The 23,752-nt window shown below is 43.1% G+C and overlaps 1 protein-coding gene and 1 long non-coding RNA gene across 3 annotated transcripts in view; one reads left to right on the top strand and one right to left on the bottom strand.

The window, feature by feature from the left end:
• Positions 1–23,752, top strand: part of LOC125487147 — an 84,947-nt gene that overhangs the window by 5,536 nt on the left and 55,659 nt on the right. The window contains exons 2-3 of one of the 2 annotated variants that reach the window (XR_007265668.1): positions 4,430–4,555; positions 13,660–16,212. This is a non-coding gene — a long non-coding RNA (uncharacterized LOC125487147). Of the gene's footprint in view, positions 1–4,429; positions 4,556–13,659; positions 16,213–23,752 lie in introns of those variants that run through there. The other variant, XR_007265669.1, reaches the window with a different exon arrangement.
• On the bottom strand, positions 2,213–16,336 carry LOC109938187 (pro-adrenomedullin-like). The gene is made up of 4 exons (XM_020536720.2): positions 16,215–16,336; positions 5,374–5,470; positions 4,393–4,572; positions 2,213–2,795 (listed from the first exon to the last, which is right to left on the bottom strand). The coding sequence occupies exons 2-4, from the start codon at positions 5,457–5,459 to the stop codon at positions 2,543–2,545; spliced, it is 519 nt and encodes a 172-aa protein (XP_020392309.2). The 5' UTR covers positions 5,460–5,470; positions 16,215–16,336; the 3' UTR covers positions 2,213–2,542.

Raw genomic sequence — 23,752 nt, forward strand, 5'->3', positions numbered from 1 at the left:
TCTATAAACATCCTGTATGATATATGCATATGTACATATACATACATATAAATATTGCATATACATAATACAAATGTGTTTTTTCCCTTCCCAGTAGTTTGAAGTGTTCACTCTGCACAGCTCTTGGGGAATGTGTCTGCTGGTGAAAGTTCCACGACTGCTGTCTGTGTCTAGTAAGGAGGTACCAGGAGACAATTTGGAGTACCTTTCATCTCCTGCTATTCTCATTACCAGCAGCAATGTGTCACACTTGCTTGAGAAACTGAATTTCTAATTAAAGGGTGTTTATTTCACAGGGATGGGGAAAGTGAGGGGCTTTGTGTGGCAGACTCAAGCAACTAAGCAATGCTAAAACTTGAGATCTGCAAACCAGTAACCAAATAAAATCCTCCACACATGATGCAACAACTTTTCCGTGCCCATAACGAGAGTGAGGCATTCCTATGACCACACTGACCGCGCAGCCCACAAAGTCTGCTGGTCCCTGTTGGAGGGTGCGACTTATACCTTTGATCTGTGAGGCTAGAGGTAGTCAACAGGAGACCCCATCTATCTCTCGGCATCAGCCACACGCATTCCTGCCCCTCAGTGGGGAAAACTTGGCCGATCAACAGTGGTCAGTCAATTAGAAGGGCCACTGCTCTTGTTGGTTGAGACGTTGGGTTGGGGTATTTGGTGGGTGGGCCCACTGGCTTTCCAGTTCTACTTAACAATGTGCACTGATGAGGTGGCACAATGCTGTAGATTCCAGTGACCCCTTCCCCTCACTCCCACTGCAGGATAGGCCCTTAAAGGTATGGTTCCACACAACATTTTTTTGGCAAAAGGTTTTTATTTTGAGGAACAGGCATCTTTAAGGCTAATGATCCTCGCTAAATTCTAGCACAGATGCTAGAGGAACTGACACTTTCTACAAACCAGGCATTTTGTGATCAGTCTGTGAATTTGTAGCAAATAAATAGTTCAGAAATATATATAGGAGTGGAGCAAATCACAGAGAATGGGAAAGTTGCTTGATTATTTGCTTCAAAAGGTGCAATTTTCCCTTCCTTGAAACCAGACAGAAAGGATATAATTGGGCCAGTTGGCCATGGAAAAATACCCCATTCTCACCATCCCACTCATTAAGTTTTGGGTGAGAAGGTCCATCGGTCAATTAATGGACACTTGAGGGCCTCAACTTATCACCTCCTGGACTTAAGGTTTTGGAGTGCAGTGGTGGAGTTTCTACCTCTGACTGTCAAGACCGACCTGCTCTAGAGGTGTGTCACAATGTGTTTGAACAGGTTGATGAGAAATATCTGCCACCTGCTCTATCACCTGCTTTGGTTGTGGGCGGGAAAGGTGCCTTGTTTCGTGACTAGATGTGGGGTTAGAAAGGAGGGACCTCCAATTTCCCCAATAGAGGGTCAATTGGAAACCTCCAGAAGGAAAATCCAATCAGAATTGGCAAACGAGCCACACTAGTCTGACTCGCCGTTTGGACTTCAAAATAGATCAAAGTGTTCATTTCAAAACATGACTATTTCTCAAATTGGTTTTCCCTTTGGGATGGACAAGGTTGGGTGTCTGATATCCCCTGGCCTTGACCATGACCCCACACCCCAATTTCCACAATAAGAAGATAACTAACAGTCCCCCGTAGAGTAGGCCTCGACTGGTAGTCCTTAGGACAGGAAGCTGAATGGCTGGCGGCTTCTGGCAACCTGAGACACCAGGCGGGCAACAAGTCAAGTTGCACAACGGTGGGGTGCTATGTTAGTGGCCACCTAACAGGCCTACCTACACACTTTAAAACAAAGTTAGAAAATCGGACCCTGATAAGCTTTTCTTTTAAAGTCTACAATCTCTTTCAGTTTTTGGGGTTGGGGGTGAATATAGTTTATTTCTTCTTCCCAGCCTTTATTTTCTTTCTCGTGAGGAGAGAGGCTGGTATATCTGTTGTTAAATTTAGCCGAAACAAAGCATATTTATTTTTTAAAATTCATTCACAGGATGTGGACATCACTGAACTAGGCTGGCAGTTTTTTTTCCTATAAGGAACTGCGGATGCTGTAAATCAGAGACAAAAATAGAAATTGCTGGAAAAGCTGAGCAGGTCTGGCAGCATCTGTGGAGAGAAATCAGAGTTAATGTTTGGGTTTGAATGACCCTTCCTCAGAACTGGGAGCGGTCTGAGGAAGGGTCACTCGACCCAAAATGTTACCTCTGATTTCTCTCCACAGGTGCAGCCAGACCTACTGAGTTTTTCCAGCAATTTCTATTTTTGTCTCTTTCCCCCCCACCGCATCCCTAAATTCTAGAGGACAATTAAAAGCCAATCACATTGCTGTAGGCTTGAGTCACTAAAGGCTAGACCAGGTGAAGATGGCAGATTCCTTCCCCAGGAGATATTATTGATTTTTACTTTATGCCTGGTTCCTTCCCCCACACACCCTCCACTCCTTTAAGAGGCAGTAGATGTGGACTGTGCGTGTCTAGGTTGTGTGGTGCAAGTTGGGTGAGAGCCGGAGGTGAAGGAGATCGTGCAGGATTTCTCCCCTTACTTCTTTTCCGCCAATCTGTGCATTTGGAGCTTCCTGCACCTGCCGAAAAGGGAGATTAGGCTCCTCCGCCGACGTTTGCCGTAGCCATTAGGGTCATCTGTACTTTTTGGGGGACTTGGCTCCTTTCCTTTAGGTCCCAGCTGGTAGAGTCTATAGGCCAGGTTTAGAGTGTTGCAGATGCCCAGGAAGCAGCGGGAGGGCTTGTATTTGTTGTCGGGGCCACGTTTAACTCTACCTTTTGGCACTGTGCTGGAATTCAAACCAAACCAAAACAAAAAACAGTCTGTTAGTTACCAATCATGAATTCCAGTTGGACAAGAGGCCATTCATCCCATTGTGCTTCTGCTGATCCTTTTGAAAGAGCTTCCCAGTTTACTAAGCTAAGCTCTGCAATCCGTCCTGTCTCTCTTTCTTCTTTTAAGATTCTTCCTAAGACATCCCTTTCTGATAAAACCTTTGCTCCTAATATCTTATGAGAGCTGTCAAACTATTAACTGGTAATCAACCTTGTAAAATACCTTAGGATATTTTACTCCATGAAATGTGCTACATAAATGCAACCTGTTACGCCTGTCCTTTTCCACTGATCCCCCCATAGCCATAGAGTTATAGAAATGTACAGCACAGAAACAGATCCTTCAGTCCAACTCACCCATGCCAACCAGATATCCTAAATTAATCTAGTCCCATTTGCCAGCATTTGGCCCGTATCCTTCTAAATCCTTCCTATTCATGTACCCATTCCAGAAGCCTTTTAAATGTTGTAATTGCACCAGCCTTCCCCACCTCCTCTGGCAGCTCATTTCATACATGCACCACCCTCTGCATGAAAAAGTTGCCACTTTGGTCCCTTTTAAATACTTGCCCCTCTCACCTTAAACCTACGCCCTCTAGTTTTGGACTCCCCTAACCTGGGGAAAAGTCTTTGGATATTCACCCTGTCAATGCCTCCCATGATTTTATAATTTCTATAAGGTCACCCCTCAGCCTCTGACACTCCTCAAGATTGTTTCCCTGGTATTGCTGAAAAGAGAGATGTGTTGCCTAAATGCTTGATCATTTGCTCATCGGAACAAATGCAAGAATGCCAAATGTCAAATAATCACAACTTACACTCGTCGAGTAAAAGATGCCAATTCATTGGCAGTTGAACTATGATTGGCCAAAGCATTGTCACGGAGAAAGCAACAGCAAATTATATTTCTTCCTATGCCGCCAGGAAATTTAAAAAAAAAGGCAAGGCTTGCAACACACTCCTTTAGTTTGTGAATTATTTCATATGTAGGGACCCACACTCTGTAAACAGCAGGCTGTTTGACTGTGATGGCCTCACACCTGTTAACATTCTGATTTAGTGCCAATTGTCTAGGCAGGGTAACCAGTGACCAAAGTCGGGTAGGAGTGTGGGCCCATCAGGGAATCAGGTGCAGGGTCTTCTCCCTTCCACAGTTGAACACCACACTTATACTCACAAAACTAAGAAGGGAGCTCTACAGGGTAGCTCCCCTGGCACATTAATAACAGCATGTTCTAAGTCCACAGCCTCTACCACAGAGAAAGAAAGGGCAGCAGATACATGGGAATACAGCACCTGCAATGTCCCTTTAAAGCCATACACCATCCTGACTCGGAAATATATTGCTGTTCCTTCAATCTAGTTAGGTCAAAATTCTGAATCTCCTTCCCTGACAGCAATGAGGGCTTGCCTGTACACCACAGATTCAAGTGGTTCAAGAAGGTGGCTCACCACTGCTTTCTCAAAGGGGGAATAGGGATGGCTAACAAATTTTGGCACGGCCTGCGATCCCCACATCCGCCAAATGAATATTAAAGAACGACAAAATACCTGTCATTGATGCTTCCCTCGCTGTTCTCCGATTTAGAATTCAGGAAACCTGTAGCAGAGTCAGATGCGGAGGTGATTTGGGATTGCGGCACCCTCTTTACCTGTGGCTCCAAAAGCTTCACGTTGGAATTCTGCAGCTTTTGAAGAAATAACTGGAAAGCAGGTGAGGGAGCTGGGTTCCTGGGGAGGGACAAAGAAACACAGGAGCAGGTTAAATTAGAAACCCCTAACAGACTCAGCAAAAAACATATATTGATATGGCATCTTTAATGTGATGAAACATTTGCAGGAGCAAAATGTGACAATGAGACATATAAGGTTTGGCCTCATCACCAAAAGCTTGGTCCGAGAGGCAGGGTTTATGGAGGATCTTAAAGGGGGACGCAGAGGCTGAGACGTAGGGAGGAACTTCCAGAGTTTCATCCTCTGCACATGGAAGCATTGCCACCAATGCTGGAGCAATTAATATCAGGTTTACACAAGACATCAGAATTAGAGGAAGTGAAGATACCTCAGAGGGTTGTGGGTCTGGAGGAGATTAGAGATGGGGTGGGGAGGGGGTGAGGTTATGGATGGATTTGAAAACAAGAAGAAGAATTTTAAGATTAAGACAATGCTTAACGAGGAGTCATTTTAAGTCAAAATGACTCAATGTGCTTACATCACTTTCGTAGAGATTTGTACAAGCTGACAGTTCTTAAATTAACCTGATGTATGTTGAGCTGTATAAATGAGTGATTCCTGGTAAATCTCGCATTGTGAGGTTAACTCTCTTCTCCTTTAATTCACTCCATAAAGCCTCCCTTACTAATCAAACTCACCAGGTCCTGATATCCGGGGCCCCAGTGTTAAATTTTTGACTGATACAGTTCCTGTGCTGTGCCGTGCTATGTTTTTAATTGTGTTAAAAGGCAACGAAATGCCAGTTGTAGTAGTTTGGAAGTACAACAGCAAGGAATAGAAAGTGTGGCAATCTCTTACCTTTTGGTTCTGGCCAGCTCCTGTGATTCGACGAGGACGCCCATGTGGAAGTATAACATTGCGATGAGCACAAACACCACTGTCATGGTCTCCCGATCTGAAAATCCACACACGTTGCAAAATTAATCAAACGTTGAGTCACTGCTTGGTTCGTGTTCCCTAGCAGCCGATTGGTAACAGATGAAATCAGTCTGTTCACAATCTTGCTGACTTCGAGATGAGCTTTCGTCCTCTGGTCAAGGAACAGGGGACTGAGTTGGATGATCAGCCATGATCATGTTGAGAGACAGGGCAGGCTTGAAGGGCCAAATGGTCCACTCCTGCTCCTGTTTTCTATATTTCTACATCCTCAGATTTGCACCGCCACTAAAACCTTTTGTTTTACCTGTGAAACACCGCCTGCCCTGATCCCTGTTTCACTCATCTGCTGTTTAAATCTTCTTTCATGGTGTTGTTACATTCAGCCTTGATAATCCTCCTGGAAGGTCTCCCATATTCTATTCTCTCCAAATCTCTGCTGCTAGTCTTTGAGTCTGCAACAAATCCTGTTTCCCCTATCTCCCACCCTGTGCTCACTAGATGACACTGGCTTCCAGTAAAGCAACACCCAGTTTTTAAAATTCTCAAACTTGTGTTCAAGCCCTTGCTTGGCTTAACCACCACTATCCCCCTCATCTTTCCCCATCTTTGTAACTTTCCTTCTTCCTGCATCCCTCTGTGATATCTGCTCTCCTTGAATACTGACCTTGATTGTGAGCACCCCCAACTGCTTCAGTTGTATCAAAGCTTGGAGTGCTGTGAGCAGTTTGGGTCTCCTTATCTCGGGAAGGATATTATTGTCAAAGAGGAATCACAATGAGAGTTCACCAGATTTATTCCTGGGAGGGTGGGACTGTCCTTGGAAGAGAGATTGGACAAACTGGGCCTGTATTTGGGTATTTCAAAGAAAGCAAGGGGCTTTCACTGAAACCTCCAAAATGCTCAAAGTGACAGACAGGATAGATGTTTCCCCTGGTTGGAAAATCTAGAACCATGGGACACAATTTAAACATAAGGGGGTGCCACTTACTGAGATGAGGAGAAAGTGTTTTTACTCAACGTGTCGCAAACCTTTGGAATTCTCTACCACAGCAGGTTGTGGAAGTTGAGTCTTTGAGCCTGTTTAAGGTAGAGATTGACAAATTTCTCATCATTACCGGTGGTATACAGGGTTATAGGGGTGGGTGGGGAAAAGACATTCAAGTGTTCAATCAACCATGATTGTACTAAATGGCAGAGCAAGCTGAATGACCTACTCCTGTTCCTGTGTACAATCATTCGACTGTAGGCTTTGAGTTGTTGAGGCTTCATGCTCTCGAATTCCCTCGCTGCTCATCTCTGCCTCTGTAGTTCTTATTCCCCTTCTAAAGAGGCTCTGAAAGCTCAACTTTGACTAAGCTTTTGGTCATCTGACCTAATACCTCCTTATATGGCTCATGATTCATTTTATCCTCCTGTGAAGCACCTTCGGGCATTTCATTATGCGAAAGGTGCTCTATAAATATAAATCATCATCATTGTTAACCACATTGTTAACTATTGTAGCCAATAGTTAAGGGACCAACACCACACTGTCACCTCCATCCCCAACACTTTGCCAAGAGAGGGAAGCTTTCCACTGCTGACTTGAGAGCCTGCAAGTCTCAGAGTTACGTTATGGCTGCTTGTGACCACTTAGACAATTTACTGACTCCAGTTTGAAAGGTTTCAAGTAACCCTCTCCCCACCTCTAGAACACAGCTCAGTTAAACTATGATGAGACTGCCAGCTTGCGTAATACAATGTCAGGACTGTGTCCATTGGCAACACCCATTGTGCAACAGACTAAAACACCACGGCAAATCATAAAATCGTAAAGTTTTAATTTAAACGGAGGTTTGGGGATTGACTGCAATTCATTTTGCCTTCCATTTCACCTCCTCACCCACTCCATCTTGAGTACATAATGCAGGCTAACATGACCAGCGTAGGACTGAGTGAGTGCTACACTGGTGGGGGTGCATTGTTCAGGTGAGCTGTTAAACTGAGGCCCTAACTTCCCTCTCATATTAACATAAAAATCCTGCTGCCACAATTTTGAAGAGGATCTGTGGAAGTACACCCCACAGCTTTAGCAAATATTATCCCTCAATCAACATCACCCTTCCAAAATCCACAACCTCTACCACTTAGAAGGACAAGGGCCACAGATGCATGGGAACACCACCACCTACATGTTCCCCTCCTATCCGAACACCTGACTTGGATATGTATTGATCTTCCTTCAGTGTCGCTGGAGTCAAGATCCTGGTGCTCCCTCCCTCACCGTGGGAATCCCTATAAAACCCAAGGACTGCAACAGTTTTTAAAAAGTAGCTGATTTTCTCCAGGGAAGTTAGAGATGGTGCATAAACAATGGCAATGCCCACATCCCATGTTTTTTTTAAAATCACGAAAAACACATGATTGGTTTAGTATCATGTTGCTGTTTGTGGGATCTTGCTGTGCTCCAATTGGCTACATTGTCATAAGGTATAGAAGCACAATTAGGTCATTCAGCCCATTGAGCTTGCTCCAACATTCGATCATGGCTGATATGTTTCTCAACCTCACTCTCCTGCCTTCTTCCTCTCAACCTTTGATCCCTGCAACAGTGACAGTACTTCAAAAAGTGAAGCACTTTAGAAAGTCTCCAAGGCTGCTCTATAACTGCTCATTTGATGTTTTTTCTTCTGTCCTGCTGACACTGACGGCTCTCCAGCATCCATCTTCACTCAAACCCTTCCATAAAAAAGGGCATTTGCTGGTCATAAGCAAGAAAATGGGTATCAACATCTACTTCAACTGAGCAGCTACGATACTCTCTTGACATTGCACAAGTACTTTCAGGCAATGAACACCAGATGGCAGAGAAGAGCAGTCAGCACAACTGAGAGAGGGAGACAGTGATATAGATAATCAACAGGTAAAAGTTATGAATGACCTGCACTTTCATTGTGACTTTCATGGCCATTTGTCTTCCTAAAGTGCTTCACACCCAATGAAGTACTTTTAAAGTATTATCATTCAGTAAACACAACAGCTAGGCTTGGGAATAGCAGATCCCATCAACATCCACAGGATTATGAGACATGGAATCATATATATTCCGCCTGAGAGTGTATAAGGGGACCTTAGTTTAAATCTTATTTGAAGGAGGTTAGATAAGTGGCAGATGAAAATAGGCAATAGCCAGGGAGAAACAAGCAACACAAATTGAAGTAGATAATGCAAGCAAATGACAGACATGCAGATGATGGACTATACCCATTCTGCCTTAATACCTCTAAATCTTGCACAAGCAAAGATGTTCTTGGAACCACAATGCTACACTGTAACCATTGGAGGGAGCCACTGAACAGTATAGAAAGACCTTAGGGTTCTCCTGGTGTAGTGGTAGTGTCTCTACCTGTAGGTCAGGAATACCAGGTTCAAGCTTCACCTGCTCTAGAGGATTATCATTACATTTCTGAAAAGGTCGACTTAACACTATCTAGAATGACAGTCTGAAACAAAAATGCTGGAGAAACTCAGCAGGTCTGGCAGCAATTGTGGACAGCAAAACAGAGTTAACATTTCAAGTCCAGTATGACTGTTGTTCAAAACTAGAATGACTGCTTGCGCTGCCTGACATGGAATATGGATTCTCAATGCAGTGAACATTCACAACGTGTTTTACGCTCAGTGATTGCTGAATGTGCAAAGTATTCACCTCCAATGTCAATAGTACTTCTCTGGCAACTGAGCACACACAGCACGTATTTCGCTACTAAATTTTCAAGGATCTAGCAGGCAACCGGCATAGATATTGGAAATGTTTAACCCATCATACGAGGAGAGTGGAGGCTGGAGTTAACACACATTGATGGATACAGAGTAGAGGAAGCTTTATTCCATACTTAACCATGTGCTGTCCCTGTCCTGGGAGTATTTGATGGGAACAGTGTATAGAGAGCTTTGTTCTGTATCTGACCCTATGCTGTACCTATCTTGAAAATGTTTGATGAGGACAGTGTAGAGAGAGCTTTATTCCATGTCTAACACTATGCTGTATCTGTCTTGGAAGTGTTTGATGGGGGCGGTATAGATGGAGCTTTATGCTGTGTTTAACCCAGCGCTGTCCCTGTCCCGGGAGTTTTTGACGGGGACCGTGCCAAGGGAACTTTGAGTTTAAAAGATTCAAAAGAGCTTTACTTTCAATTTGCTTTTGGTTTAAAAGAGTAGAAGGAGCTTTCCTCTGTCTGTAACCCTGTGCTGCATCTATCCTGGGAGCATGATGGTAACAGTGCAGAGAGAGTCCTACTTTCAGATTAGACTAAAGAAGGCTTCACTTTTCATTTACAAGAGTAGAGGAAGATTTACACTATACCTAACCCCATACTGTCCTGGGAATGTTTGATGTAGACAGTGTAGAGGTGCTTTACTTTCAGTTCAAAACAGTAGAGGGAGTTTTGATTTCAGTTTAAAAGCATAGAGGTAACTTTCAGTTTGAAAATAGTACAGTGAGTTTTACTTTCAGTTTAAAAGAGTAAAGGAAGCTTTGTGCTGTATCTAACCCTCTGTACTCTACCTGTCCTGGAAGTGTTTGATGAGGAAAGTGTAGAGGAGGTTTTACTCTGTATCTAACCCCCATACTGTACCTGCCCTGGGAACTTTACTCTATATCTAACCATGACTTGTTTTAAAATCATAGGATCTTACAACAGAGTCCATTCCTGTATGGTACCTGTGCTGTATTGTTTGGAAAAAGTTCTCTGATTAATCTCACTTTTCCTGGCCCTGTGTTTTATTACCTTTTCAAGTGTTCAATTTCCTTTCAAAATTTACTTCTGACTCTGCTGCCACACTTGTTCAAGCAGCAGTGAGTTCAAGAAGCCTGTAATTCAGTTTCCATACTCTGCTAGCTCACTGAAAACAGGCTTTCCCCAGAAGAGATGTCTAGTTTCAGCTGAGAATGGTTAAGAAAGGTAATTTTAGTATTATGAATAATGGAGGGTGGGAATGGGTTGGGAAAAGGAACTCTCAAAGTCTTTAAATATGAAACCACCCTGTGAAACTTTGCAAACTTTGACATGTGTTCTAACTAACACGGGGAATTCCCATTAAGAAAAAGTAATAAGATGGACTAATCGTAAATAATCAGAATTAATTTCATTGTCTGCCACTGTGATCCAGAGAATCATGGTCGCATAAAAATTTTTATTTACATCTAATAGTCTCCAGAGGAATTAGATGTCAGCATTAACGTCCTACTTGAACTTTGTTGGGTTGTTTATCCATTTCTGATGAATCGTTGCTGTCATCGTAGTATCAGGTTTCATTTCACAAGGCTGAAACCTTTCCAGCTTTCTTTGGTTTTTGCACACACGGTTCGTCCCTGTTTTCTGAGGTTACAGGTTAGGTACAAAGTAAAACTGTCTGTATACTGTCCCTATCAAACACTCCAGGACAGGTACAGCACTGCTTAGGTACAGAGTAATACTCTCTCTACCCTTTTAAATGGAAAATAAAGCTCCTGATACACTGTCCCCGTCAAACACTCCCAAAACAGGTACAGCACAGGATTAGATGCAAGGTAAAGCTATCTCTACTCTTTTAAATGGAAACTAAAGCTCCTGGTAAACTGTCCCCATCAAAAACTCTCAGGACAGGTACAGCATGGGGCTAAATACACAGTAAAGCTAACTCAGAGGTAGCAAGAACTGCAGATGCTGGAGTCAGAGGTAACACAGTGTGGAGTTGGAGGAACACAGCAGGCCAGGCAGCATCAGAGGAGCAGGAAAGTTGATTTTTAGGATCGGGACCCTTCTTCAGAAATGGGGCTTTACTCTTTTAAATTGAAAGTAAAGTTTCATCTACTTTTGTGATCTGAAAGTAAAGCTCCCTCTCTTGTGTACCAATCAAACACTTCCAGGACAAGGAAGCAATGATTTAGTTACACAGTAAACGTCCATCTACTCTGTTAAAAGTGAAAATAAAGCTCCATCTACAATGTACCCATCAAATACTCCCAGGATAAGTACAACATGACGTAGATACAAAGTAGACCTACCTCTACACTGTCCCCATCAAATGCTCCCGGGGCAGATACAACATGAGGTTAGATACAGAGTCTAAACTGTCCTGATTTAGAACAGGATAGAAAAGCTTTCCATGGCCACTGTCAAAGTGGTGTCACCAATAAAGACTTTGGTACAGTTTGGGATGTAACAAAAACCGAATGAGCTTAGGTCATTGTGTATAGCTAATACATCGGCTTCAAACTTGTCATCTCTTCCTCACTGATTTATGACTGCAGCAAGCTCAAGACTAATAGAACATTGCAGGAAGAATCAATCATCAATGATGGCTGTGAGGGGCCTGACACTTGAGCTACCTGGAAAGTACTTTGAAATACAGATATCTTAATATTTATTGGTATTGTGAAAGGAGTGGCTGCTTCAAATTGATCAGCTTTAACCATCACCCAAGTTACTACTTTCTAACTTTCATTCACAGATGGTGAAAGCTAAATATTTTACTGTCTCCTGGACCTCCCAATTCCTTGATATAGTTCAAGGACTAGTTGTAACAGTCCAAGTAACCCATTGACTGAATGTGAGCCCACAGATAGCAATGGATAACTGGGCTATTCAGCCATGGGAGGCAGACCTATTACAGCCAGTTCCAATCCCATTTCTGCCTGGTAAGAGACTCTCCAGTAGGCCGGGCCATTGGACAATGATGAGGAGCAGGAAAATCCCTCAGATGAATATCCCCATCCTAATTGGGCCAGTAGACCCCCAACTTGTGTCTTTACTAACAATATTTAACCTTGATGAATGGAGAGACGTGAAAGCTTTTCATCTTATACTCATCATGAGGACTTATGCAAGAATGCCAAATTTTAAAACTGTCACAACAATTTATACTACAGGAGCAGAGAATGCTGACTGGTTGGCAAGTCGACTCTGATTGGTGGAAGTGTTCCCATACGGAACTATAGGCAGCCCAAGCTTCTGGGTAATTCCAAAACGAACTGACGCCTTAACATATCATGGATCATGAACAGAGTTCAGTTCCGATCCAGAAATCCTGCTGGATACCTTGGATGTGTGTGCATGTTAGTTGAGGACAGAATCAGTTTTGGCAGAGCCCCAACCAGGTTAACTAATCCTTCTGCTGATTTTCTTTTAACATCTAGATTTGATTATTTCAACTCTCTGCCGTCCACCTCCACCTTCCAACTTAATCCAAAACTCTGATGCCCCATTACCCTTCCAGCAACAGCTCAACTCATCCTACTTTATGAATCCTTCCATGGCGTCACTCCCTCCCTTGTCGTGCTTCCAGCCCTTGGAGATCTCTGCATCCCTCCAATTCTAGCCTTTTCCTCCACGTTCTAGATATAATTTTCTTTCCTTTATTCTTGCGTGAGATGTGGGCATCGTTGGCAAAGTTGACATTTGTTGCCATCACGAATTTCCCCTGAACTGAATGATGTGCTAGGGCCATTTCAGAGTGCTGTTAGGAGTTGACCACATTGTTGTTGGTCTGGAGTCACATGTAGGCCAGACAACAGATTTCCTTCCCTAAAGGACATAGTGAACCAATTTTGTTTTAAAACAACAATTGATAATAGTTATCACTGATGACTCAATACTAATTTAGTTTAAATTCCCACAAGCCATGTGGAATTTGATCCCATGATACTAGTTTGGCCCCTAGATTACTAGGCCAGTGACAACACCAGTACACTACCATCTCCCCAGGCATGGTGTGCATTGTTTGCGTTTGGACTACTAGTCCTGCATACAGGAATCCCTCCTCCAAGCCTCCTCTCTCCTCTCCTTTAAGATGCTCCTGAAAACCAACTTCTTTGACCAAATCTTAGGTTACTCGCCCCAATGTTTCCCTATGTGACTCAGTGTCAAGTGTTGTTTCATAACTGTGCCTCTGATGCATCCCTGGGATGTTAAAAGTGACACATCGATACTCATATTATTGCAGACACCATCAACAAGAGATAGTTGAAATGGGAATTAAAATCATGTGGGAGGGATGGAGTGCCTTTGTTGGGAAATGAATGACAAGAACTGTGAAATTTTTTGGTGATTGAAGAGTTCTGCGAATTATTGGACAGTTAAACAGCTGGAGTAACATCCTCAATAAGAGCTTACAGTTGTAGACTTGGGTGCTGAATCCCGAGTTGGCTGATGACTGATTTATTTAAATATTTCTTTTATCCAGCAGCCCCTACATCTACAAACCGATGAGGTCCGGCTTTAAGCATGCACCAGTTCATAAGACAGCTATTGGTGATTCATTAAGCTTCATATGGATAACTCAGTTTGCACAAAGCAGAATATTCTTGGCTTCAGAAACATCGGCTGTGCAGACTCTCTCAGCCAGTGCTGCCACTGTCTTCAGTGCCCCTGGGCTAGGGACGGGTTAAAAACTGAGCTCGTAGTTACTGTTTTTGATTGTAAACCAGTGAGTAATGGCTACGTGCGTGCCCATTCATGCTTTAGCTCGACAACGAGGTATTCCACAACCATGCACTGCATCCACACCTATTGCCTCCACCATCACCACCCAGTGGCTCAGTAACTTATAGCCAGATTGGACTTGGGTGCAAGATGCCTTGTAGTTGAATAGCCAGACTGCCACCAACTAAACCAGCCCGCGATACGCCAGACTAACGGTTCTGGCTTCAGTCCCTAGTGCACGTGTTCTCCTCGGTGTCATTGGGGTAACGCCAGAGCTGAACACCGTTAGACCAGCACTCACGCACATTCACAGTGCAGCTCAGGTCACTGACCTGGAGTTGGACCGTAGCTGCTGTTCCCCCTCCCTCACACACTTGGCATTGAGGCAAATTCTACTCCTACCTCGACCCCAGCTCCAGCTGAGATCATTCAGACCTGACTGGAAATTAAATTGGGGGCATATACTAATATACAAATTAGGAGCAGAAGTAGGCCATTCAGCCCCTCGAGTCTGCTGTAGCAGTCAATAAAATCACTGGTGATCTGAATTCTCCGTAGTTCAGCCTACCCCCAATAATCTTGCACTCCCTTCTCTATACCACCTCTGCCTTAAAAAGGTTCAAAGACTCTGCTTCCACCATATTTTGAGGAAGAGGATTCAAAAGATGCATGACCCACTGTGAGAAAACAAAATTCTCCTCATCTCTGTTTTAAAGGATCAACCCTTATTTTGAAACCCCTGGATTTAGATTCTCCCACAGGAAGAAACAGCCTGTCCACATCCACCCTGTCAAGACCCCACTAGGATTTTTTACATTTTCAATCAAGTGGCCTCTTACTCTAAACTCCAGAGGGTAGTCCCTGCCCTTACTACCCTCAAGCTCCATCCATAGCTGCCTGTATTGTTACCTAACAAGTCATATAGAGAAGCATCCATAAAGGGACAGTACAGTGCAAATAGTAGTGCTTGGCAACAAAGCTTTTTCCTTGATTTATTTTCATCGAAATATTTCAAGCCAGGGTAGAAGCAATTCATTCTCGATCCTGAGAGACTGCCTGATAAGAAATATATTCCTGCCTAGCAAGTGATGTATGCGAATTTTCGACAGGCAAAATTATAAGCAATTGCCCAGGTTAATGAATGCATGCTTCTGATGTGTTGGGCTACCTGATCTAATGCAGATTGGAAGCAAGGTGAGAGAATTGGCCCCTCTGAGATGGAGAACTTGAGAAAGTATAACACATGGAGGATGATTGCAGTGCATTCAAAGTTAAGTAATCGCCTAAGCCTCATAGCAAGCAGGATAGTCCATTGGAATGATTTGCATTTATCTAGCACTTTTCGCACCCACCTAATGCCTCAAAGCACTTTACAGCCAGCGAGGTACTTTGTGAAGTAAGGTAAATCACTCTAGTCCCAGAGGACCATAGATCTTATCTCTCATTAGAGAGAGAGAGAGACGACTGGTGGTGGTTTGACCTAAGGGTCACCATGCCTCAGGCAAAGGGGAGAGATTGAGACTTCATGGTAACCTCAGCCGGTGCAGTTGGAGTCAGTTGGCTGGTTTGCAATGCATCTGATACCAACGGCAGAGTTTGCGCACTGCTATCACTGCCATAACAGCCAATTTGCACACAGCAAGCTCCCACAAACTGGTGATAACGATCCAATAAACTTGTTTGTGATGTTAATTGAGGGATAAATGTCAGCTGGGACGCCAGGGGAAGGAGAACACACTTGTTCTTCTTTGAAACTGTGCCATGCAACGCTCCCTCTAAATTTTCTTGCAGCTGCACGGAGCTCTGAGGGCAATGCGTGGCTGCAGCTGCCAGAAAAAGCAGAAGCCAATGCATCAGAACACCAATTGGCAAGTGTAGAGTTTCCCAGGAGTTGCATGGCTGCACAGCTTAGAGCAGCATTGGTGGCATGGGATCTTTCCACCATAGAAGACAGAAGAGGCCTGGGTTTAACATCTCACAAGGAAAGAAATTGCATCCCCAATGACACAGCATCTTAGTAATATGCTGAAGAATCAGCCTTGATTTTTTTAACACTTACATCATGAAGTGGGATTTGAACTGAGAGCCCTGTGCCCTATCAGGATCGCTGTGCACTAAGGCACTGGATAGAACTGGTACAAATGATCAATTCCTGTATCCAGAAGCTATCATCACCTTAAGGATAAGAAGACTTTCACCTCACCACAATGTCCGGAAGTTTAGAGTTCATTCAAGCATATCAGATATTAAACTTGATACTACAAATTCTAATCTAACAGATATTTGTTTAAAATTAAATAAACATAAAGAACCTACCTGTTTTGATCTGGTGTTACTGGGACTTCAGACTGTCTGAGTTATCAGGCTGTATAATACAGTATTCCCTCACTGGTAACTGTTAGAATCACCAAGCCCTGTACTTGTCCAGCTCCTGAGAGCTGCTCAGACTCTTTACTGTCTCATGCTGTGGACTGAAGGTTTTATGTTGTTGAAAGAGGGCGGGACCTGAAAATCGCAAACACATACACACACACACACACACACACGCAAACACAGATGTAAGTAACTCACTGGCATTTCCTCTTCAAGGAATTTAAATGCATGCTGCCCTATTTGATAAGTAGTAGTAAAGGTTATTTAAAGGCTTGCTTGCATCAAACTGTTGTTTGTGACATTGCTAATTTCTTTGCTCAAAGGTATTCTTGCAAGCTGCTTTGAAGGGATACAAGCAACCCCTGTAAGTGGCTTATTGAGTGCAGAATGAGCATGCATTTATACAGCACCTTTGACAATAGCTCAAAGCACTCTACAACCAAGGAAGCATGTTTTGAAGTGAGTCACTGATGTAGGAACCAGCGCAACCAATTTGTGCACAGCAAGCTCCAACAAACAGCAATGTGATAGCGGCTTGCAACATTCACTAATTATTGCCCAGGACTCCAGGCAGTGTTCTCCTGCTTTTCCTCAGGAAAGAAAGCAGGATCTTTCCCATTCCCTGAGAGAACGGATGGATGCTCCCTTTGATGCCTCATCTAAAAGGTGGCAGTGCCTCCGCACTGCCCTCGGAGAGTCAGCCTCAGTTTTATGCTCTGGAGGATTTCTGGAAGCTGGGCTTTACTTTCAGCCTTCTGACTCAGATGCAAGTCATGCTGGTCTCTGAGGTTGAATTAGTCCAGCACCTAGTACAGAGCCAGATATAAATACAGATATGAAAGCTGCAAGTATATTACCAGCTCTGTGCTCAGGTGGCTGTTGGCATCCCCATATAGTGGCTTGAGATATGACACAGAGTCTCCCTGGGCTTGGGAGGCAGGGTTTCTACTCAGGATCAGTGAATGAACCGAGCTAAGATGCTGACCACAGTTGAATATCATGTGGACATGTCTGGGTCTCTGCACATTCATTTGAGTGACACATTGACATTTGACTGGCACAGACCTGACCCAACGAGCACGTGCTGTCACATTTGATAAAGAAAAACACACGCCGCCTCTTTAAAAGTCACAATCGTTGCTGTACAAAAAAGTGACCAACAGAGGTCAGCACTGGGAGAGTGAGGGGCAGTGAGGGAGTGCATTACTCGAATGTCTTTCTGTGGCATTGTAATTCCAGACATGAGGGTTTCACAGCTGGTAAAGGGAAAGAGGTGGAACTCCTGCCAAAATCGAGCAAATTTTCTCAGTTTTTGGAATACACTTAAAGTGATTCATTATTTCTTTAAATAGTCACAAAGAAAAATAACAGTAAGAACTTTAATTGATAAGACCATAAGAAATTAGAGCAGAAGGAGGCCATTTGGTCTGTTGAGGATGACCTGGTCTGCCCCCATGAGCTTCCATAGATTCAGTGATGAGTTTCTTACCTTCAACAGGGTATTTGTTGAATAATACTTGAACTCTAGTGGTTCAGCTACAAGTAAATGACAGTTGGATTCCCTGAAGTTGAGAAGGTTAACAAATCATAGAATCCTTACAGTATGGAAGCAGATCATTTAGCCCATACCAAACCTCCAAAGAACATCCCACCCAGGCCCTACCCTATCCCTGCATTTCCTATGGCTAATCCACCTAGTCTGCCAATCCCTGGACACTATGGGCAATTTAGCTAGCATAGCTAATCCATCTAACCTGCACATTTTTGGGCTGTGGGAGGAAATCCACACAGACAAAGAAAGTGCAAACTCCACACAGACGTTCACCTGAAGGTGGAATCAAAGCCAGGTCCTTAGCACTGTAAGGCAGCAGTGCTAACCACTGAGCTACTGTAATTTGATTGAAGTTTGTAAAGCATTAAGAGGACCAGATAGGGTAGATTGGGAGAAAATATTTCTGCCGGATGAGGAATCTCAGACTGTGGCAAATTGTCCAAAAATTAGAGCCAGACTTTTCAGGAGCCAAGTTAAGAAACACTTTGCCAGAATGAATAACCAAATAGTTACAGTGCGGAAAAGGGCCATTCAACCCAACTGGAATGCCCCATTTCTCCAAATGAGCGATTCTCCTAGAGTCAATTCTACTGCCTTCTCCCCCATAACCCTGCATGCCCTTCCTTTTCAGATAATAACCAGCTCCTGTTTGAAAGCCTCAGTTGGACCTGCCTCCTCCACACTCTCAAGCAGGGCATTCAAGGTCCCAACCATTTGCAGTGAGAACAAGTTTCTCCTCATGTCTCCATTGCTACTTTCGGCAATTATCTTCAATCTTCTCATTCTCAATCTTTCCACCAATAGGAACAGTTTCTCACTATCTGTTTTGTTCACAAGCCCCATGATTCAAATCCTCTAGTAAATCCAGTTCAAAACAGGGTGGATGTTTGAATCTCTCTTAGTGTCAGTTGACACTCAATCAATGTTTAGTTTTCAAACTGAGATGGGTATTTTGTTAACCAAAGATATTAAGAGATTTGGGGCACAGGTATATGGACTCAGGCCACAGATTGGCTCTGATCTTATCGAATGGCAGAACAGTCTCAATGGGGTGCATGGCCCCCTTATATTCCTATGTTCCGAATATGCCTAAAATTTTCCAAAAAGCCAAAGGATGAATCCATAACTTGGAGGTAACTGAGTGCTGAGACAAATCTGAACAAACCTTACATTAACCCTGTCTGTCCCTGAAAATCGAGCATTGCCCCCACTCCCTGCTGCTCACCACAGCTTAATGACATTATGATCATATTTTTAACATGGGGATCAGGACAGAGCTCTATCTGCTAGGACCACATTCCCAATATCCACATCCATACAAGGAAGCTCATCTGGGAATGCAACAACAATTCATATTGATATAGTGTCCTTAACATAACAAGGTATTCCCAAAGGTGCTTCATCAGCATGTGATTAAAAAAAAAGGATTACCAAGGCAAAGAAGTTTGGACGAGTGACTGAGCAGTTGAACTGGTCAGATCTGGTATGGTGCTAGTTTCTAAAGAGTATGTATATCCTTTCTAAACTTTCTGAAAGATAGGTTATGTCTGACTAACCTAATTGAGTTTTTTCGGAAGTACATTAATTTGCTTGAAAAAAGAGTGTCCAAGGGTGTTTCTTTATTTTGATTTCCAGAGGCCATTCAAATGGTTGAACCCAACAGATAGTATTCCATCTCCAAGCCCAAAGCTCTGGGTTCAGTCCCATTCCAGGAGTTGATGGCCAAGGAAAGTGTGAGGTGGAGATTACACAGAAATAGTGGGAGTGTGAGACCATGGAGGGCAAGGATAATTACTTCTAGACTGAGATAATGTAGGTCAGCAAGCACAAAGGTGGTGGACTAATGGGACTTGGTGTGAGTTACAATGTGGGTAGCAGAATTTGGGTGAACTCAGTAGACAACAGCTAACATTGGTTGCAGGGAAAGTGTTGAAACAATATTGAGGGATCCAGTGGTGGAAAGTCAGAACTTGTTAAGTAGTTGTTGGGATGCATTCAGGAAAAGCATTCACGTTTAATTAACCTGCTGGGGATTTTCCCAGAGGTGTTACTGGAATGATAGCTGATGTAATACTGATGAAATGTACAGTAATGGTTTATCAGAAATCCTTTGATGTCTATGCTTCATGACAGAGAAGTGAGATTATAAAAAGACCCCTATCATGGCACTGTCATTATAGTTGGCTTAAAAACTGGATCAAAAGAGATTTGCTGGAAAGAGAGACATGCTGCTGGAATTTTTCACTTTGCACTCATCAAGATAAATGCACGATTGCCAAATTTCAATGGCATGTTAATAGCCGCATGAGATATAAGATAAGTTTGTAACATAGTTTATTTACACGTACATAAAGCAACATACATTCAACCAGAGGGACCCGTTCTCTGCAAACAAACGAAGTATGTTCAAGCCTTGTCCCTTCTTTTTGAATTGCCCAGAAACTTGGAGAGCCTGGTGCTTTCTCCATGGCAATATGTTGGCCAATCAGAATCAACTCACCAATCAACCAGCAGCCACTGTGGTATAAATTGTGATGATTATTTGAAATTTAGCATTCTTGCATTTGTCCTGATGAGTGCAAGATGGAAAGTTTTGAAAACATGTCTCTCTTTTCAGCATGATTCAAGATCTGCAGTTCCAAACAACCAAATAAGATTATTTACTTGGGAAATTTTAGTTACGAATGGCAGAATGTAAGGGATTTATCTTTGTTGTTCTTGTTTTAAAGATGTAGACTAGGATCTTTTGGGGAAAACCTCCAGATTTCTACCATTTAGCTCATAAGATCTTAAATTCACTCCCTAAACTTCTTCTTTCCACACTCTCTTCCCTCCTTCATTAAGACACTCCTTAATACCCAACCCTATGACCATGCAGGAGGTACAGCGGGCTAGGCAGCATCAGAAGAGTAGGAAAGTTGACATTTCGGGTCGGGATCCTTCTTCCTTACACTTTCCATCACCCTCACACTCCTTAGTGCATCCAATTGCCACTTATCTCTGACTCTAGCATCGGCAGTTTTTACTACCCCCATGACCAAGCATTTTGTTTATTTGTCCTAAGGCCTTTTTTTTTCGTTCAGTGTCACATTCTGTCCAATAATATTCCTATGAAGAGCCTTAGAGCCATTCACTACAAGTGTCAACTGTGTCTCAGTTTGTAGTGCTTTTACCACTGACTTACAAAATACTAAGTTCAAGTCACAATCCAGGTATTGAGTACAAAAGTGAAGGCTGACACACAAAGCGCATGTGTTAGGGAGTGCTAAGGGAGTCAGAGATGCTGGCCTCCAGGTGAGATGTTAAACCAAGGCCTCATCTGCCCTTGTAAGTGGACACAACATTCCTGTAGTATAATTTAGGAGGAATAGCAGGATAGTTATTCTTCACATCCTGGCCAATATTTATGTCTTAATTAACACATTAAGGCAGGTTATCTTGCCATTATCACATTTATGGTTGTGGGACCTTACTGTGAGTAAATTGGCTGCTGTATTTGCTACATTTGTAACAGTGATCATACTTCGAAAGATTTATTTTTGAAAGACACTCTAAAGCTCCACCTGAAGTGTGGCAGCTTTTAAAAGAAACCCAAAAACCTTAATTCTGACAGAATGCAGTGGCAGAGAAGGAAAGAATGGGAAGCAAATCCTGTCGTCTGGGTCCCACTATCTTAAGGAGCACCCTACCCCACGTGTCTAAAGATTGGTTGGTTAAGAATTGGCCCATTCAGTAGCATGAGGACCCATGGCAGAATCTCATGATCCTGCACAGACTGTACTCTTGAAGTGTACGACAGCTGACGACACTCCCAAAAGTACCTCCTTGGCTGTAAAACGGTCTAAGATGTCCAGTGGATGTGAACAAACGCAATATAAATGCAAAGATAACACAGTGTGGAGCTAGAAGGGTCCTGACCTGAAACATCAACTTTCCGGCTCCTCTGATGCTGCCTGGCCTGCTGTCTTCCTCCGGCTCCACACTGTGTTATCTCTGACTCCAACATCTGCTGTTCTTACTATCTCTGAGTGTGCAATATAAATGCAAGTTGGTGTTGACCATTGAATCATTAACGTTGAGGCAATGGAAATAAAGAGAAAGATTGTGGTAACTTTTCAAACATACAGCGAGCTGTGTTAGAAGTGAGGAAGTTGGAAGGGCTGCTAAGGATAAACTAAGATCAAACAAAAAGAATGTGTACTATGTGGAACGGTGCCATAATATGAGGAAAGACCAAGAAGGAAATCTAATGGAATTATAAACATAGCAATTAACAATTGTTTGAAAAAATCCAAATAACGTTCAAGATTGCACAAGTAGAAGGCTGGTGTGCACAATGACTATAATCACTATTGGACATTGGTTAGATTCTGTGGGATGTATCCTGCGTAGTTCTAGTACAAAATTCTACAAAGAAAATTATTGCCCCTGTTGACCCTGTATTAACATTCAGGCATCCATCGTAAAATGAACTATTTATGACAAACATCAGCTTACCTCAATAGGCTCATAAAACATTTCATCGAAAGGACAATTGAGTTGTGAAATAAATGACTAGAGAAGGTCATTGAATCAAACTTAACAAATGAGTTTAGAAGACAGTAACATCGATTTTTGAATGGATTCTGGTAAGGGAACAGCCTAGCATTTGTCTGATTTGTATTCCATTGGTTGTAAAATGGTGGGAAATTGCCCCATTGGCTCCACAATAGTGGGTAATGAAGAACACAAGATGTGGGAGTGGAGTAGGCTGTTTGGCCCCTCGGGCTTGTCCTCCTGTTCTATAAGGTCATGGCTGACCCGACCTTGACTCAATCTGAGGCCCATCCACCCCCTCCAATCTTGCTGCGTGGGGCCCCAATCCTCTGCCTTCCTTGACTCCCTTGTTGATCAAGGATCTGTCTCACTTAGACTCGAATATATTCAATGAGCTAATCTCCAATGCTCTCTGCGCAGAGAATTCCACAGACCACCAATCCTCTGAGAGAAAAATTGTTCGCTATCTCAGCCTTATAATGGAGGTCCCTCATTCCTAAACTGTGTCCCCTAATTCTTACATTCCACTGCAGGGGTAAACTTTGACTTAGCATCCATCCTATCAAAACCCCTCAGAATCTTATATTTCAACAACATCACCTCTCATTCTTCTAAACGCTATTGGATACAAACCCCACCAACTCTTTCCTCATAAGCTAACTCCATCCCAGGAATCAGTCGAGTGAACCTTCGTTCGGTTCTTGAGATGCTGTTGATTTGCTAGATTTCAACCTGGACAAAGATGGTGAAAGTTGACCTCAGTCAGACCAGTTCTCTCAAGAAAGAGGACCCTGAGAGTTACAATGAGGAGTTGTATCAGTGAGAAAGGATGAAGTTTGCTGCATTTGGGAGCTTGTTCCACTTATTGTCAAAACCACCTTTACTTCTTTTTACGTTTGCCTTTTTCAAAGTTTGAACAAAGGCCACATTTGAGCCAAAGTGAAATGTTTGTGTTGTTGGAATGTCTGGTTGGTTGCAAACTCCAATGTACACAAGGTGAGCCTAAAACTACCTCATCCATATGACGATAGGTCGGGGATGAAGCACTATGTGCTTTCCTTCAGCTTTTGATTTCGGCTGAGTATTGCATGAAATTATGTAACTGTTTAAGACGGGAACAGGCCATTTGGCCTAAGTGGTCCATTCTGGTGTTTAAGTCCCACTTCCTCCCAACTTGATATTTCTCAATTTAACAACTTTTTTTGATGGATGACTTCAGTTGCAGGTTTGTGGGTTGGAAGTGAGGGTTGTCCAGAGGGAGGGGGTGTTTACAATAGGTGAATCTGACACCATCTGGCCCTGTCTTCTGCAGAGCTGAATGACCACAGCAGGCCAAGCAACATCAGAGGAGCAGGAAGGCTGACACTTCGGGCCTAGACCCTTCTTCAGAAAT

This window comes from Rhincodon typus, chromosome 37 (assembly GCF_021869965.1).
Source record: "Rhincodon typus isolate 14 chromosome 37, sRhiTyp1.1, whole genome shotgun sequence".
In the NCBI taxonomy this organism is placed as follows: domain Eukaryota; kingdom Metazoa; phylum Chordata; class Chondrichthyes; order Orectolobiformes; family Rhincodontidae; genus Rhincodon; species Rhincodon typus.

Bases quoted from the DNA above. Each gene is read 5' to 3' on its own strand.
- LOC109938187 (XM_020536720.2), bottom strand. From the start codon at position 5,459: ATGACAGTGGTGTTTGTGCTCATCGCAATGTTATACTTCCACATGGGC. The intron at 4,573-5,373 runs GTAAGAGATTGC...GTCCCTCCCCAG, and splicing joins GAGCTGGCCAGAACCAAAAG to GAACCCAGCTCCCTCACCTG. The intron at 2,796-4,392 runs GTATTTTGTCGT...TTTGAATTCCAG, and splicing joins GAGGGAAGCATCAATGACAG to CACAGTGCCAAAAGGTAGAG.